At 50.1% G+C, this 16,501-nt stretch overlaps 3 protein-coding genes across 3 annotated transcripts; 1 reads left to right on the top strand and 2 right to left on the bottom strand.

The window, feature by feature from the left end:
- The first annotated feature begins 3,725 nt into the window (after positions 1 to 3,725).
- EJ05DRAFT_472152 (uncharacterized protein) lies at positions 3,726 to 6,970 on the top strand. Its single transcript, XM_033743128.1, has one exon. The coding sequence runs from the start codon at positions 3,898 to 3,900 to the stop codon at positions 6,487 to 6,489; it is 2,592 nt and encodes an 863-aa protein (XP_033605689.1). The 5' UTR covers positions 3,726 to 3,897; the 3' UTR covers positions 6,490 to 6,970.
- Positions 6,971 to 11,979: 5,009 nt separating this feature from the next.
- EJ05DRAFT_472151 (uncharacterized protein) lies at positions 11,980 to 14,309 on the bottom strand. Its single transcript, XM_033743127.1, has one exon. The coding sequence runs from the start codon at positions 14,142 to 14,144 to the stop codon at positions 12,309 to 12,311; it is 1,836 nt and encodes a 611-aa protein (XP_033605688.1). The 5' UTR covers positions 14,145 to 14,309; the 3' UTR covers positions 11,980 to 12,308.
- Positions 14,310 to 14,418: 109 nt separating this feature from the next.
- Positions 14,419 to 16,458, bottom strand: EJ05DRAFT_472150 (Dak phosphatase). Its single transcript, XM_033743126.1, has 3 exons — positions 15,854 to 16,458; positions 15,523 to 15,806; positions 14,419 to 15,477 (listed from the first exon to the last, which is right to left on the bottom strand). The coding sequence occupies exons 1-3, from the start codon at positions 16,318 to 16,320 to the stop codon at positions 14,699 to 14,701; spliced, it is 1,530 nt and encodes a 509-aa protein (XP_033605687.1). The 5' UTR covers positions 16,321 to 16,458; the 3' UTR covers positions 14,419 to 14,698.
- Positions 16,459 to 16,501: the final 43 nt, after the last annotated feature.

Here is a 16,501-nt window from a genome sequence, read left to right as displayed (position 1 = left end):
CATATGTTGTGGTGGTTTGGGCAAGAGATGCTAGAGAAAGATGGAGTGGGGCATGCGGAAGTATAGCCGCGAATAAGGTTATGATTAAAGGACGATATTGTAAACAGTCTGATGAGGAGTTGCCATGAGGTTGCAGTCCTGGCTACAGATTTGCATAAATCCGTCAAAAACAAAATGCTAAGGAGTCATGCATGGTTCGTTCAGCTTGGCTGGTTGCAGAGGTATGGTTGTTGCTGTCGTCAACACCACTGGACAAAGCGTGACGAAGCATGATTGGAATAATACTTTCCAAAGAACTATGCTAAGCCCCCCTAAGATGGACACGCAATCGTCATTCATAATAGTTGCCTGCACTCGTGTATGTACCTATGCTAAATGTTGGATTTTTGGACCCGAGTACAATAGTTTGCTATTATATCAAAAGCGTAGCCCTACCCTCTAATCACACACCGCTCACACAGGACTCAGACAATGAGGCCTCACGACAAAACTTAGCACTTCTTTGCGTTTCGAATTGACACCGCTCAAGAGCGTTATCCGACCACACCGTTGGAAGCTACGATTCGATAAGAGATCTCTCAACTCGCAACGTGTCGCCTGATGAATTATTATCCACATGGATTTCTTCGCAAAGATCTCGTAGGCGAATAAAAGACGATGGTCTTGACCGTATACGCATACGCACAAATCCTTGTCCCTGGCCATGACTACGCGCTCGTGCTCATGTCGTACAAGGATGGACGATGACGAGGATGACAGGGCTGGAGGACACAAGCATTCGCTCCATCCTCTCGAACTGTATCCCGGAGCTTAGCATACATACGAATATGAAACCAAGCCTGCGATCTCGATCTCGATCTCAAAGCCTGACAGTGGATATGTCTAAGTTGAACATGAGCTTTACTTAGATAAACGCTCCGCTCCGTCTAATAAGCCACAAGGAACAGCATCCCTCAGCAGCACAGCACGACAATAGTACACGGGACAAGGAGCCCCTCCTCGCGAGGAGTCAGCATCCTCCAACACGTAACGTACCCCCCCAATCATGCCCGCAATGATAATAATAAAAGCTCGTGATAAGGTAATAGTCCCATACCAGCGACGCCGTCTCGGAAGAGCAGCCACGTCGACTAAATCCTACATAAGAAAGCCTAATAATAAATAGTATTAAAGAAAGAACAGGACGTAAAAAACTCTCCGTCCAGAAGCGGACTGCCAAGAAGCCCAAGAACACCCAGCACAGAGGATATATAGGATAGATGAACTGCGAAATCGCCGATGCGCACAACCACCCACACACGTAGGGATACTGGCCTCGCGATCGGGACGAATCCAGGTTGCACAGATACCGCCACGATGTACCAGCCGTAAAGCCCTAAAGAGACGTGGAAGGAGGCATCACGAAGAGAGAGACATATAGTCAAGTCGGATACATGGGATATCTAAACTCTCCGTCGACGGAGCGTACGGGCGTATAGAGGTGTCCGCTTCCGGCGAGGAATGTTATTAAAGGGCGCTGGACGGCACTCTGGAGGGTTGAAGTGAAGTGGAAGATGATGTCTTGTGGCCGAGAGGACTACGACTGAAAAGCAACGAAACGCCAATGACAACAACAACGACGACGCAAAGGCAGTGAGGGTATGGGTCCTGGCTAGGCGACGATACAGACACACAGAGGCCTGCACTGCATATGTGCATATGTTGGACATGGCCCTTTTGCCTATGGTATCGAGGTGATTCGATATTCGTTTCCATCATCGCGATCAATACAGACACGAACGTCAAGAGTTGAGATGATTGATTGATGTATGGATGGATAATTACTGATGATCATCCTGCCACGAGGAGGAGGATGAAGGATCCAGTGCAGTAAGGTCTGTGTCTGCGTAGTCACAGTACCAGACTGGGTTGTCATGAGCATGACGACGACGACGACAACAAACACAAACACAAAACAGCCGTTCGCAGGCAGACAAGATGCTATCGCGCACGATGACGTCTCGCAAGCAGCTGCTCGCGGGATACAGATACAGATACACTTAAACCCACCTACACGAATAGCATTTGCAGCAATGTGCAGCACCCTCAAAGGAGCAACAAGAACAGAACTAAAGGGGGCCAAACACGAGGGACCGCGCAAATCATGCCGCGAAAGCAGCGATTGGAATAAACTGACGGTCGACATGTTGGACATCGGACAGCCGAGAGTACATGGTGTTTGCGATGTAACGGTCCACTACTGGAGTGGTGGTGGAACATCGTGGGGCGGAGTGATGGCCGAGTCATGCCCGATGCCGACTTTGATTAGGTAAGTATTAGTGTTATGATATAGGAGTGAGGAGTGCCTTGGAGTCGGAAGGGATGCGATGGCGCTACGCTATAAACGGCTAGTGTATACCCCACCTGGAACCCGATCCCTTGGAGCACTTTCCGTATCGTAATTAAATGACTATCTTTGTCCAACTTCCATCTATGGAGCAGCGGCGTACTGGAGCTATTTTTAGCTACTGACGTGACATTATCGCAACAAAACATGTAGATACCTATACATGTGCCTCCATGATACTGCTGATGCAAAGAATAAGAGTACTCAACAAGAGACACAGATTGCGTATTTATATGCAGTAATCTCACTGTAAGCGAGCGAGAGTTACAGTCCCCTTTTGAACCGCCATCCTGCATCCTGCCGTGCTGTACACTTGATTGTTGGCATATCCCGGCGGGCATCCCAACACCGCACGTTGCTATCCCCAAGTGTTCGCCGCCTCCAACAATACGGCCCGCCTGGCGCTACCATAGCATATCACGACGCTATGCTCTGCTTGGCCAATGCTTGGCTAATGCTTCGTCTAGCTTGCGAGTCATATCCTTTGCTCATCATTGTCCCTTGCCTCTCTAATGAGAGGGGGGGATGGATATGCGTGTATAACAACGCCTTACTGTATTCGAGACCATTGTCTTTGCCGACTGACATGCTTCGAGACAGTAGTTGCTCAGACTATGAGTCGTGAGAATCTTAGCCATCCTTGCTAATCTGCAATAGGAACTGGGATATCTAGGATATCCTCGGCTGGGATCATGCAGGGCTTCGAAGTGGGAGGGAGGTCATCGCAAGGTAGACTCTCCATGCAGGGCAGGGAAGGGGCAATGTTTCGAGAGTTTGAGTGTCGCCGGGCTCCGAACGTGAATCTGTATCTGGATCTGGATCTTGATCTCGATGTGGACCTTAACTTATAGGCTAGAATTGCTGTGGATATACCTACATCGATACACGCTCAGCTCCAGCTTCTCGTCGCCAATACCAAGAAACTTACTTTGCTGTGTAGACAGCTAGTCAGGCAGTGCTCTTTCAGCCTCATGGCTGGCTAGACTACACCCTTGGTGGCAGATCGCTGAGTAGAGTGGAGGCGTAGACATGGAAATCTGCTGCTATTTTCTCCAATGCTCGCTGCTGGATCCGCTTGTCCCGCTATCAAAGGCTCTAGGGGCTAGCTGATGTCATGCCATAACCTACGGCGTATATTATATACCGTCTTGTTGACCATCCAAGAATCACAGCCCAATATACCGACTCTCATTGGACGCCACTATTCATCGTCGACCTGTATCCACTGTATGGTCAGGGCGTTAGACGGGGAGGGGGGGTGTGGTTTAATTCGTAATGCCCCGAGCATCCCTTTTGGGACGCGAATGCTGTACGTGTTTCGGTTTCACATTGCACTTCCCACCTTACTCCGTGACGCAATTCCACTTGTCGACTTCATATGACTACCTTAATATATCCCATGCTTTGCTCCCGGGCTTCCCTCCAAGCTTGTCCCTATTACTACGACTTGGGACCCCGACCTTGATACCTTGTTATGATATCCCTTGTTTGACCTTTCTCAGTCTCACACCATGTTTGCAAATTCCTCCGCTGGCGGCGACAACTTGCGCAAGAGCTGTCACTTCTGCCGTCGTCGGAAGATTAAATGCTCAGGCCAGAGCAAGGGCATTTGTACGGCGTGCAAGGAGCGTGGTATTGACTGCATCTACGACCTCGAGTCTGCAAAAGGTCGTCCCAGAGGCTCATCTAGCAACAAGCATGCCTCCAAAGGCAGCATCTCAGGCAGGTCGTCTCACAGTGAAGAGAGAGGCTCGGCGCCTCCCCGTTCGTCAGAGGACTCCTCCGAGGGTCACCGCCTACCACCCGAGTTCTACAGGCGAGAGACGGGCAACTTTGTCACTAGTGGTACTATCGGTGAGGCTCTTGAGTTCCTATATCTCGGCGCCTTCACAGACGTCCCTGGCATCGAACGAAATGCCTTCCAAGCCTCGCTCAACAACTTTGTCCGGAAGCTAGAGCCCAGTCCGGAAGGCTTTATTCACAGTCTCGGTTTCCGGACAGATCATCCACCTGCTGCCATTTCCTACGACGACCTCTTCGCTTTCATGAGCCAGGAGCTAGTCGGCCTGCTCTCATCGAGATTCGGGCACCTTGGCACATGTCTAAACGAAGACCCCAGAGCAGGCTTCTACGTTAACGGCGTTGCTCGAGACCGCTCCCAGCGCATGTTTGGCAACAATATTACCTTCGATACCAACCCTATCACCGAAATCGACGACCAGGTCCGGATGCAGCTGATTGAAGTCTGGTTCAGCGTGCACCCACTCTCCATGCTTCTCTCCAAAACACTCTTCCTGCAGACGTGCAAGAACAACGAATACGACGAGGCTCTGCTTGCTGTCATTCTGGCTGACGCTCAGCACTTCCACAACGCGGGCCAGTATACAGATCTGGAGGGGAGACTGTTCAAGCACGCTGATAATTGTGTACGCTCGCGCTCCGTGGATACCTGTGATATTCCCACCTCTCAGGCCCTCATGCTTCTTGGCTGGCATGAGATGTGTACACGGAATACAAAACGAGCTTCGTGTCTCATTGGCTATTCTGGTCAAATATCATCCAAGATTCAGGCTCAGATGAGTGATGGTACTCGTGTTGCAGGTAGCCGCGTTAACGGTATTGATGTCGATGCCGTGGAGACAGAGCTAGTTCGTAACCTTCACTGGCTATCCTTTTCCACCACACTATGGGCATACATGGAAATGGGAGAGCCATTTGCGACTGTACTACAACGCGGCCTCCCCCCAGACTTCCCGTCCGTAGACGAAACCCAATCAGCCGTCATCAAACTCGACATCGCCAGCGACATCGTGTCCACTTTTCAGGCACAAGCCCGCATGATTCGAGGCTTGTGGCCACTGGCACAGATTGTTTCCACCAGCGCCCACATATATGCCCTGTATCCACACGAGAGTGAAGCTCCCAGTCAGGGCAACACATCGTGGCAGCACCGTCCTGTCAACCAACTGCGCCGGCTCCTCAACTTCAACGAAGACTTTAATGCTCTGTGTCAGAAGATCAAGAAGGTTCTGATGGACGCTATCCAGACCCTGAATACCGAGATCCGGAATTGGACCTCCAAGGCTTTTGTCACTATCGCATATTATGTACTCATCATCCACCTCAATTTTCCCAACCACATCGATGCTGCTGACACATCCGTTCCTACCACCTACTTGATCCGCGACTTTCTCGCCTCTAGCACAGATCTACTCCGCATCCTCGCCCAAGTCACAGGGTCTCAGAAGCCATCTTGCCGACTCACTAGCTCCCATACCGCCACATCCACTCTCAACATTGTCGATATCATCCCCCTCGGCCTAGACGTCTGCGGGCGTGGCCTCATCCATCTACACGACCGCGCGCTCGCCGGCCCCAAATCCGACCACGAAGCTGTCTCCAGCGCAGCAACCCAACTGCAAGGCCTCGCAACCGAACTCCACTCCGTCGCCAAGGACGACCTTATCCTGACCACAACCCGCGTGCGGCCCGCCAAACGCACCCTCAAAACCGCAAAGAATCAATTCGCAGCCTTTACTTCACTCAGTGACATGCGTAAGCCAAACACACACCCCCTCACTGGCGTCGAAATGGTCGACTCCGTCAATACCTCTCCTACACCGGACTTCATCGCCGAAAACCCCGCAAATCCCCACACAACCGCAACTACAAACCCTAGCATCCCAAACATAACTTACAGCTCCATCGACCCATCTTTCGCACACTCTTCTCCAGGCTCCGGCTCCCTCACCCACGCTGTCCCTGTGCCCACAACTGATCTCGACCCCATGTCCATGGACATGGACATGAGCATGGGCACCTGGGCTAGCCCAGAATCACTCTTCATCACGTCCTTCCCACCCAACCCATACGCCAACGGCGAGGGCTGGAACCATAACCACCACCACCACGCTGCCACACACCTAGACGCCCCAATGCCATTTTCATCAGACCACGCAAATGGACGCAAGCCTAGCCATACAAGTGGAGGCGGGCCTTTGCCGCCACCGCTCAGCCCGACGAGTTTCAACGAGATGTTTTTCAGCGGCGTCGGTGCTGTCGAGCATACGCCTGTAATGCCGATGAACACGAGGTTCTGGTGAGATTGCGCCGGACTGGGAAGGTGGTAGACTCGGCGACATCGGCAAGATAGATGGGATTATTGGCGATGTTGGTGAACCTCGAGCAATGACACGAAAAATCCCCAAGAAACCAAGAGACAAGGTACTAGTGCATAGACGGCAGGCAGACTGGGACATTTCTACTTTATGAGGGACTTTGATGGAGGGCATCTTACAACGACACGCAAAAACGCCCCTCATCAACCCACGCACCTTCTACCACAACACAATGACTATGTATTAATATGGCCACATCAATACCCTCTTCCCCTAGTCTAGTCTAGATGGCGCTTTGGAGTTTGGAAAGTGGAGACTTTTGTCATTGTAGCGAGGGAGGCGCGTAGCACGCAATGTTTATTCCAAATCGTCTTAGTGGGACTGTCTGTATTACAGGATATTAGATTAAAGTATATAGCATAGCATAGCATGAAGGTATCAACCTAGATCGAAGCATCTGATTATACATTGCAGATCTTGTGATTACCCGCTATCAGAAGATAACCAAAAGCGTGTACGAGAGAGTTGCACTATTTCCGTTCATGTGGATGTATACAACAGAGAGAGTAATCTATTTAAGTTTAATGTATCCTGTCTATAGATCAGATTGTAGTGTCTATAGTCCTGTGTGTCGCAATCAATTATTTTCATTCTTATGTTTATACTCTCTCTTTATGTTCCTCTTAATCTCCCTAATCTATAATTTTGAATCTAATACCACCTTGATATACAGACTACTGTATGAAGATACATTGTCTTACTTCCACCCTGCCTGTTAAACTCCAAACCTCTGTATCACTTGATCCTACTGTTGCAACCTTTGCATTCCTACCGCAGCCAATATACACGGCAGAGCTCATGGTTATCGGGTAACGCAGAAAGGCAGGCAGACAGGCAGGGGTAATCCGACCGGTCACTTACTCGGACACCCGCCGTGCGAGTAATGGAGCAAAGATGTAAGCAATGACAAGCTTCAGGTCCCTTACTCATGTATCACAGCGAATTCCGACCTCAGGAATATATCCACGGTGAAAGCGACAGTCGGATTAGTGCGTATATCTGCGCGGCATATAAGAGATTGTGGATGTCGTTCTGGGTGGGTCGGCGGTACTAGTGCTGATTTTTGGCTGGGTGAGGCTCAATCCATGCTCACTCAGCTACGCCATCCGCTCCATGTCAACAGTCAGGGCGTGAGATAGAGAGGATCCTGGAGGGAGGCCGGAGGCTGCTGTGGGACTCCGTTTCGGGAAAACTGAGCGAGACGAGATGTGTGTAGGTTAGTGGCGTAGTGGTACTATATGTGCACGTACCTCGTCTGTGACTTTAACGCATGTATTCGTGACTGCTGCCCGGATCGAATTAGAGCAGTGCAATGAGAGAGTGTTGGAAGTCGGAATGCGTGTCGGGTGGGTAGTCGGCCGTCCACGATGGTCGTTTCCCGCTGTTCAGGAGTTTGCAAAATGACTTAAGAGTCATCTACTTTGGCGTCGGCCTATGATGATAGCTACTGAAAGTACGCGTATAAAGCGGCAAAGAAGCTGCTTGAAATTTCTATGGCATGAATCACCCTCAGGGATACACATCCATCAGCAGTAATAGCGACAACATCTCTGTGGGACTAGCTCATCGACATGTAATTACAGTAGTTCATATCCCACGTCAAACGTGCCTGCACAGGAAGAAATATATGGCACATACAGCGGCAAGACTTGCATCCCTAACCTCCCATTACCCAGAGAGTCAATACCCAGCGTGCTGGATGCGGATCCCTCCAACGAAGAAGTCAGTCAATGCTCATGCTGGTCTTTGGGCCGTGTGGAAAAACATGGCTGAGACACTACCAGGCGAGCCAGGTATAGAATCCCATCACGACAAGCAAATTAACCTCGAGCTTAGTGTCGATCTAACGGCTGCGGATTCTCTTGCCCTTGCCGTATCAGTCCAGATAGGATGCGCAGGCTGCGTATTAGCATGTCTCGGGTTCGACTCTAGTGCAGTCTTCTGTGACATTGCTTGTTAACAGTAGCAAAGTGGTGCAATACAAGGAACCAGCCTAGGCCGTAGACTTTGAGGCCATATCACGAACCCACATCTCCATACTCTGCGAGTCGTGATATACAGCTTTACAATTGCCGGATTGGGAAACGATCATGATCATCATTTTCAGGGTCGTCAGCCTTACGAGGTCAATCGACACTGCACGGCCACTTCTTGGAACAAAATCTACCCGAGCACATGTCGTAGTGGCAAAGTCCACAATCCCCAGAACACAAGCGACTAGCCACGATTGTCGTGAGTGCTGGGGCTAGAGTACACACAAAGCGTTTGCCTAATGAAGGTTAGCGTACATGTATCGAATCCAGGAGTGGGGCTTGTAATATATCAGGGGGGTCAACAAGCCTTTGTGGAGCTAGCTTCCGCCGGCGCCATGCAGGTTTCGAGCCGACGACGGGTAATAAATCGTGGTCATCAGTGGGTGATTGAGATGGCTGGCATGAAGCCAATGATGTCCGCCCCCAGTCCTCGAAACACGCGCGTTTGACATGGTTGATGGTTGAAAGATCGATGCTGATCGCGGGTGGTCACGTAAGCTTGGCCTGTCTCTTGGAAACCGCTTCCAAGCCTTCTCCTAGCCCACGAACTTGCATTCCTGTACGTGAGCTAACGCACCCAGGATCGTCGAGAAGCAGTGATACATCTTCATTCAACATGGAGAACGCCAAGAGATTGGCAAGCCTGGCTGGTGGGTGTCTGACGAGACACATCACGAGTCAAACACGAGGATATATGGAAATCTTGGCCCATCCTTCGCGTTTGCTCATATCAGCACACATCCTACACGTGTGTTCTTTGTTTGGAATCCGCGTATCGACGAAGTGATAAGCCAGGGGACTCAGGATGAAGCGAGACAGCCACTGGGGCACACCGGTTCTGATCCTCTGAGTCTATACGCTCGAACAACCAACGGATGACGAAAGTGCGTACAAGCAACCTCACCGCATAGCCAAGTATTTCGGGAGAGCGCCACAACCCGTGCTCGCTAGACCGGAGCCCTCCGCAGTCCACGTCCACAGCCAAGACATGATTTGCACATGCATCAGGTCCTTGATCCTTGAAGCATACCAACACTGAACTACACCCATGTCACGCTCTGATAGGCGTATCAGTGAAGCATGGCTTGAGTTGCTTGGCTATGAAGGGTAAATACCCCAAGTTGATAATGTCATATGCTCCGGATCTTTGTTTGATGCCTCCTTCGATAAATATTCTCTGTTTCCAATCCGTTCGTTGCTGCGATCAAAGCAGACATACCTCCCATGATTTCATTTATCGTGGCGTGGAGGGACGGTTGAGGACTCAACATGGTGTTCGGCAATGGCCGTGCTGCATATCGCCATAAGGCATCCCACGACACGAGCTGTTATCAGCATCCATGAACACAGTCAGTGCGCAATGCGGAGTCGCACCTGCCGAAGGATTCTTCACGGCACGCTTTTGGACGCCAGCAGAAGAAGTGTAACTGTGGCGCTTGGAAACTTCTCGTCCTCCGTATCGATGAGGAGAAGGATCGATTTGCTCTGTATTAGCACTGGGATGTCCTTTTGGCGTCGGTAATGTGTGCTGAGCCAGTCATTCTGCACAGTGACCGATACATCGAAGACATTCTACCGAAAATGTATTCCTCTCTTCGGTAGAATCTGTCAAACCATCGACTACCACCACGACGGTGATAAAGCATAGCTGCGAAAGGGCACTCTAGCTGATGAGAAGGTCGAGTCAAGGTCTACGTCGACTAAGAAACATTTCGACCGTTTCAAGAGAGAGGAGTTTGTCCTCTGGGTTTCACATGCAACGGACGCTGATGCATGAAATGTCACCTTTCCAGATCGCGAGGCACATACGACTGTGGAACTTCGTCTTATTCCGTTACCAGAAACCAGTTTTTCTTGGGGAATACAAGATACAATAACTGGAACTGTTCTTGAATCTGCTTCATCGAGAATGCATTCCATCTGTGCTCACGACCAGGAAACCAGAGCTCCATTGACCAGTATACACCTAAGATGAGGCTAAGAACTCAATGGGCGCCACGACGATTGTGCATTTACACAGGAATAGCTAGCTATCATGCAGCCCCTCTAACAAGGTTTTTATAGCAATCGCGAAGACGTAAGCACTGATACCGAGTGGGTCTGAAACTGACGGACAGGCCATTTCCCCAGGCGTACAAATGGACGTGAGTTGGAGTGTACGTGCGGACTTGGACGGCTTTGAGCGTTGCATGACAGATGCGGGCCGGAGGGATATATGTTAAGTCAAGCATGCAGCCTGAATCAATCAACGCCTAACTCCTAGGTTTCGTATCCAGTTCCGGGCCCATGAGGGATCTAGTTGAGAGCACTCCCATACCTAGACTAACAATCCACAGCATCACAAGCACATATAAGTCTCACGAGCCCGACGAAGCTCAATGCAGGTCTCAAGCATGGCTTTTGAAAATTAGACCTAAGAGAAGTGGATCAGAACGTGTGAGAGGTTCAAAGAATCGCATCCGTCACGCACAGACATGGTCACGAGCGTTGATACCGGCCTAGGAAGGATACTCATTTCGCACCAACGTTCCGTACTACATTGAGCGATGGGTTCCTGCGAAATACCTCGAACGACGAGCCCTGGTGTGTCTATCTTCATGCGCTAAGTACACCGTTGCATCCCCACACGGGCAAGAGGTACTGCCCCACGTGGAGAGATCGACATGGAATATTTAGGTCCCTGGAATATTGGGAACGAGAGCATGCTGCCGGTGTTTGAAGTCGGCATTTCGGTGAAAGTAAATCGCAAGTGGGACCAGGCGTCTAGAACCCTTCTTTGTTCAAATGATCATATCCGGCAATCAGAGGGTCGGGCGGCCAAAAATCTAAGGACAATTGGAGATTTGTCGATGAAGGTCGTCCTAACTCGAGCAATGGAATGCAGCCCTGTAGATCTAGACTCCTGCTAGGAGGTTTAGTTCAGTCTCGATCGTTTTGGGATCTAGCCAAGTCCAGTCCCGGTCCCAGTCCGTGTCTGATGAGCGACTTGGGGGCGGATTATGATTGCAGAAGTCATGTCTTTGAACTCGAACTCGAACCTCCAGAGGACGTCTATTATTAGGGTAGATGCGCTCGACAGATGGTAGTCACATTCAGGCTGGTTGCTAGTGGAAAGACGATGAGCTGCTTGTAGACTCCTAGACATACAAGAATATAAGACGGGATGAGGTTGATAGCTGACTAAGATGAGATTCAGCATACCTCGGTATATGCAATTTTCGCATGAAGTGATACACTCAAAGGTAATACACTCAGATGGAAGCAGTAGCTACCTACCTATGATGATAGATTCCTCACTCTCAAAAACGATATGAACGGTCCAGTCTCAAAGTTGTATGCAGTAAAGATGCTTGATCTAAATGTCACGACCGAACACAGGAAACCGAGAGATTTTGTATCAATTTCAGGACTCGAGAGCAACGTCTTCATCGAAGAGTGCGTGCATGTATAGATCTATACATGCTCTATATTCCAAGCGCGCGGACGCGGAGCGCACAAGATAGGATGCTGTGTGTGATTCTCTCACAAGTACATTGATTCCTGGCTACTCGAGCCGCTCCAAAGATACAATGCTAGAATGTCATATAGAATAAGTCCAGCGCCAACATCTGCTCCAAATATCCAGGCTACAATCGCTCTAAAAATCAGTCGATCCAGCACCTGACGCCTGAACGTCTCAAAAGTCCATTATATCACGTTCGTCTGCTCCGATCAGTCTCCTTTCCCTCCCTTGCTGCCACCTGCCCGTGATTCTCTTTGCTTCATTGTGGTAGGCAAGTCCGGTCGCGCCGAGCTGGTATCTGTCGATATAGTGGTCTCGATTGTAGATGGGCGGCCTCTGAGAATGTCTTCTTCGTCATCACCGATTTCGAATGCATCATCACGGAGCTCTATAAGGTCGCCCAGTCCACCTCCTTCTGCGGCCAATCCCGGGACAGGTGCAAATCTGCGGCTGTTCGTGTTTGCCTGTTCGTTGATTGACGCAGAGACCTTTGCCGCAGTTTTGCGCATCCAGGTCTCTATTGCACCGCCAACTTGTTCGAAATCAAAGCCTCCCTGTCTGGAAACCGCGGAATATCCTACTGGCCCAGACCCTTCTCCAGCTTGCTCTAACATAGATGGTGCCCAAGGTATAGAATGCTCTTGACCGGGTGGAGGCTGTAGACTCGGGAGATGTTGCGCGACGAATTTATTGAAAGCGTCCTCTCCTGGACCTGGAGCGCGAATATTCTTGCCCAGCGTACCAACACCACCTGGTCCCTGCAGTGAGAAGCCCTGTGATATACTATGTTTTCGTGTTCTAATCGGTCGAATGGGCGGAGGGGATGAGGTTACAGAAGAAGCGTCTTGTGTTGAGCGTTGTGGAGATGTGGCTGTCGCATCGAGAGATCGCGGAAGGTCAAGTGATGGCGAAGGAGTGTCCGAATCTGATAATGTAAGACTCTTCCGTCTTGCAGGTGGAAAGAAGCCAAGCGTCCGCCGTGGTAAGCGTGCAATCTCAATCGGCTCTTCATCATGTGGTAGCATCACCCAAGAGTCATGTATCCAAGGAGGTTCAGAGTCGGATCTGTTAGATGCCGTCGATGCAGTAGGGTTAGATATGATTGTGTCTGTTCGCCTCCGGGTCGAACTGTTTGTTCCTGAAAGCCAACCATTGTCATTTGTGTCTTTTATGGTCTTCGACTCCTCATCATGCCCGAGCAGGTCTTCATCCTTGTCCTCTGGCCCTGTGCAACGACGACCTTTGACACCGCATGCATCCACAGGGAGCACAATCTTTTTCCGTACTTGTACACTATCATTTGGCCACATGCGATTAGCCTTCTGGAGCACCGCTGCCGCGCAATTGTACTTTATTGTGAGGCCAGCAAGAGTATCCGAAGGCTTTACGTGATGAACGTATACCAGTGCATCGCGATCTTCTCCCTCCCCAGGAGGCGCCGAGCTTGACATGCGCTCGTCCGAATTTCTCCTCTTGAATCGACCAACAGTATCCTGATACATGTGACCATTTGCGCTGAGCAAATCTCGCCGTTTCATTGCTCGGACCATATTCTCTCGCTCTTCCTTTGTCCCAACTCCAATGTCTTGAGCTTGTGCTGTAGAAACGCCCCATTTTGATGGCGGTACGCTGCTCGATGCCCGCTTTGGTTGGTCAAATGTTGATAGCTTCCCGCGTCGAACTGGGGTATCTGAGTCGTTTCCAAGGACGTTTGAAGCTAGCCCTTGTATTGATGACCACGAGTTCCCCCAGAAGCCGCTTATAGAACTGAGCGCGTCACCATTTCTTCCAAATGATAGAGCTCTCTCGGATGGAGCTGATGGCTGTGTCGTCTGCTGAGAAGATGGTGTCCGTGTCAGGCCAGTCTTTGGGAGCGGAGAGGTAGATCGTGAGCCGAAGGGCGAAGCGAAGGGCGAAGTCTTCAAAAAGTTCCCAGAGACGTCGGCCTTAGCAGGCTCTTGTTCTTCGAGACCAGATATCAGGCGTCTGTTGCGCGGACGAAGCGATGACGAAGATGTGGTGTTCGGGGCATTGAGAGAGCTCATGGCCGGACCAGCCCTCTGCAGCAGATCGAAGTTAGAGGAATCATAGATCAGTGGTTTGCTTTGGTGAAGCTCAAGGATAGGACGGCATAATTGGGAATGGACGTAGAGAAGCTTGGAATGGAGACGAGTGTTCTTCAATGTGTACAACGTACGTAGTGCTTAGGGCTCCCTTGAATGAGGTAGCCGCAAGTGTGGGGCGTAGGTATTATCAGGATAAGAGTGGATCCCTGAGCTCCGGCGGACCACTAGTACACAAAACGCCGGTAAACAACAAGTTGTCTCTAGCCAGACTCTCGTCGCTTTCACTCCCATGCAACCTGGCAATCTCACATTTTTGCAGATGACCTTGTCCCCATCTCACTAAACATTTTTCCATCCGTTCGATCGTACATTGCAAAGATTTGGCACTGCGCTGAGTCTTTTGTGTGCCCGAGGTGTACGCGCGTCAAGACTACCATGTCTCCGAACGTGCATCTGACATACAGAAAGGGAGGCCGGAGTGAAAAAGCCAATAATTGACGTTTTCAAGCACGAGTCTGTACATGCATTGAATACTATCTACTCGCCAACCCCTCCAACAAAACCAGCAGGCCATATGCACCAGGATCAGGCACACCTCTCGTTGCGCTATCGTCCAGATACGCACTTCTTCCCAGCCGTGCTTGCATGTTTTTCGTTTCCTCGTTGCCTTTTCGTGCGGCTTGCAAGGCTCTCTCCACATCTTCTGTGGTCTTCAGGATCTCGACAAAAGGTATCAATGTATCCAAACACGTCCGATCACCTTTTCTCGCCCTCGTAAAGTCCAACAAGTGGCTGAGGGCTTGGTCGAGAGCGTCTGGAACGGTCCTGGCCGTTCGCAGGTTCTGCGCCAGCGAAGAGAGGAATATGCAATATAGAGCTCCTGAGGTGCCACCCATAGTTGCCTCCAGATCGTCAACGAGCGCTCCGAGGACCTGGGGTAGATTTGATAGATCTTTGCCCTCGATGAAAGAGAGGACCTTCTCAGCACCAGATTTCAGAGTGAGACCACAGTCACCGTCACCGACGATGGTGTCGTATTCAGTCACAACGGGCTCTGCTGCAATGAGTGCCGAACATCCCTGAGTCAGGATTTGACGGACTAGGGCATCTTCGAAGACGATATTTGCAGAATTCGCTGTTACCGGAGAAGTATGTATGGATTGGGAATCTTCTAGAAGAGGATTCGACGGCTGGGTGAGTGGCGTAAGGATAGCTCGCGGAACTGGACAGACAGATATAGTCCATCCACGTGGAGAGTGATCATTGAAGTTGATAGTAGATAAAGTGATATGGTATGGAATGTCGAGTGAGTCTTTCTGTGTTAGCATTCTTCGAGTGTGTGAATGGAGAAACTCACTCGAGATCTTGGCTAATTCGTGGGCAATTATATGTCTTTCAAGTTGCGACAAACCATTGATGTCAGCAATATGAATGCTGACGGTGTTTTGTCCAGAGATTGATTTCGTGGCTTTTAGAAGCTGGAGAGCGCCAATCTCAAACACCTTCGTTGCATTCTCGAACTGAGCTTTCCCCGAGGCGTGGACGATGGATGGAAAACCTGCAACTTTATCAGGGTGCACTCTCTCCTCTATCGTCGTTGCGGTCTTGAGGAAGCTAGAGACCAGTTCGTCGACAGCAAGCCTAGATGAAAGTGAGCACGTATGCACGGAGAGCGACATGCGGCTCACTCTTCACTGTTCTTTGAGGACTTGAGTAGTGCTAGAAGGTGTTTAAACTCGATCTCCTTCTCCACAGTCACCAAGAATACACCGCCTATTGTTCGGACTGCTGATCTCTTCTCTCCTATCTGCAGCACTATCGAACACTGGCTGTCCAGAGAGGTAACTGCGTTCTCAATCACCGTACATAGCTCCTCCAATCGAATCTCATCGCCAGCCTCTTTGACCACACAAACGAATAAGTCATTCTCTGTGAACGTAGAGTCTGTAAAGATACTAGCTTCAACAATCGCTCCGACATGTATCGACGAGACCTTCGCGTGAGTGGTGTCGATTAATGCCACGCTGCTCTTGCCGACGTTTACGACTGATATCGATGGTCTAATGAGGGGACCAAGTGTTCTCCATCTCTCTGCTCGATCAAGCTGCAGAGTGGATTTGTCCCAGGGTAGCGTTTGAGAGACAACAATTGACATGACGCGCGCTATTAATTAATTTTGTTGAAGTCGTACTACCGTTGACAATGGTGGTTGATTCCTTAAACCGATACACCGGTAGCGATCAAATCTGTAAACGATCCGAAGGCTCGGATAAAGAGTCAATTGTCTTGAGATCATTTTGCGAAAGCCTTCATCTTCGAGCGATACACACGGTGCT

The sequence above is a fragment of the Pseudovirgaria hyperparasitica genome (assembly GCF_010093815.1).
Source record: "Pseudovirgaria hyperparasitica strain CBS 121739 unplaced genomic scaffold EJ05scaffold_1, whole genome shotgun sequence".
NCBI lineage: Eukaryota > Fungi > Ascomycota > Dothideomycetes > Acrospermales > Acrospermaceae > Pseudovirgaria > Pseudovirgaria hyperparasitica.
Note: the sequence above shows the minus strand (reverse complement) of the source record. Positions and strands in the feature narration are given on the sequence as shown.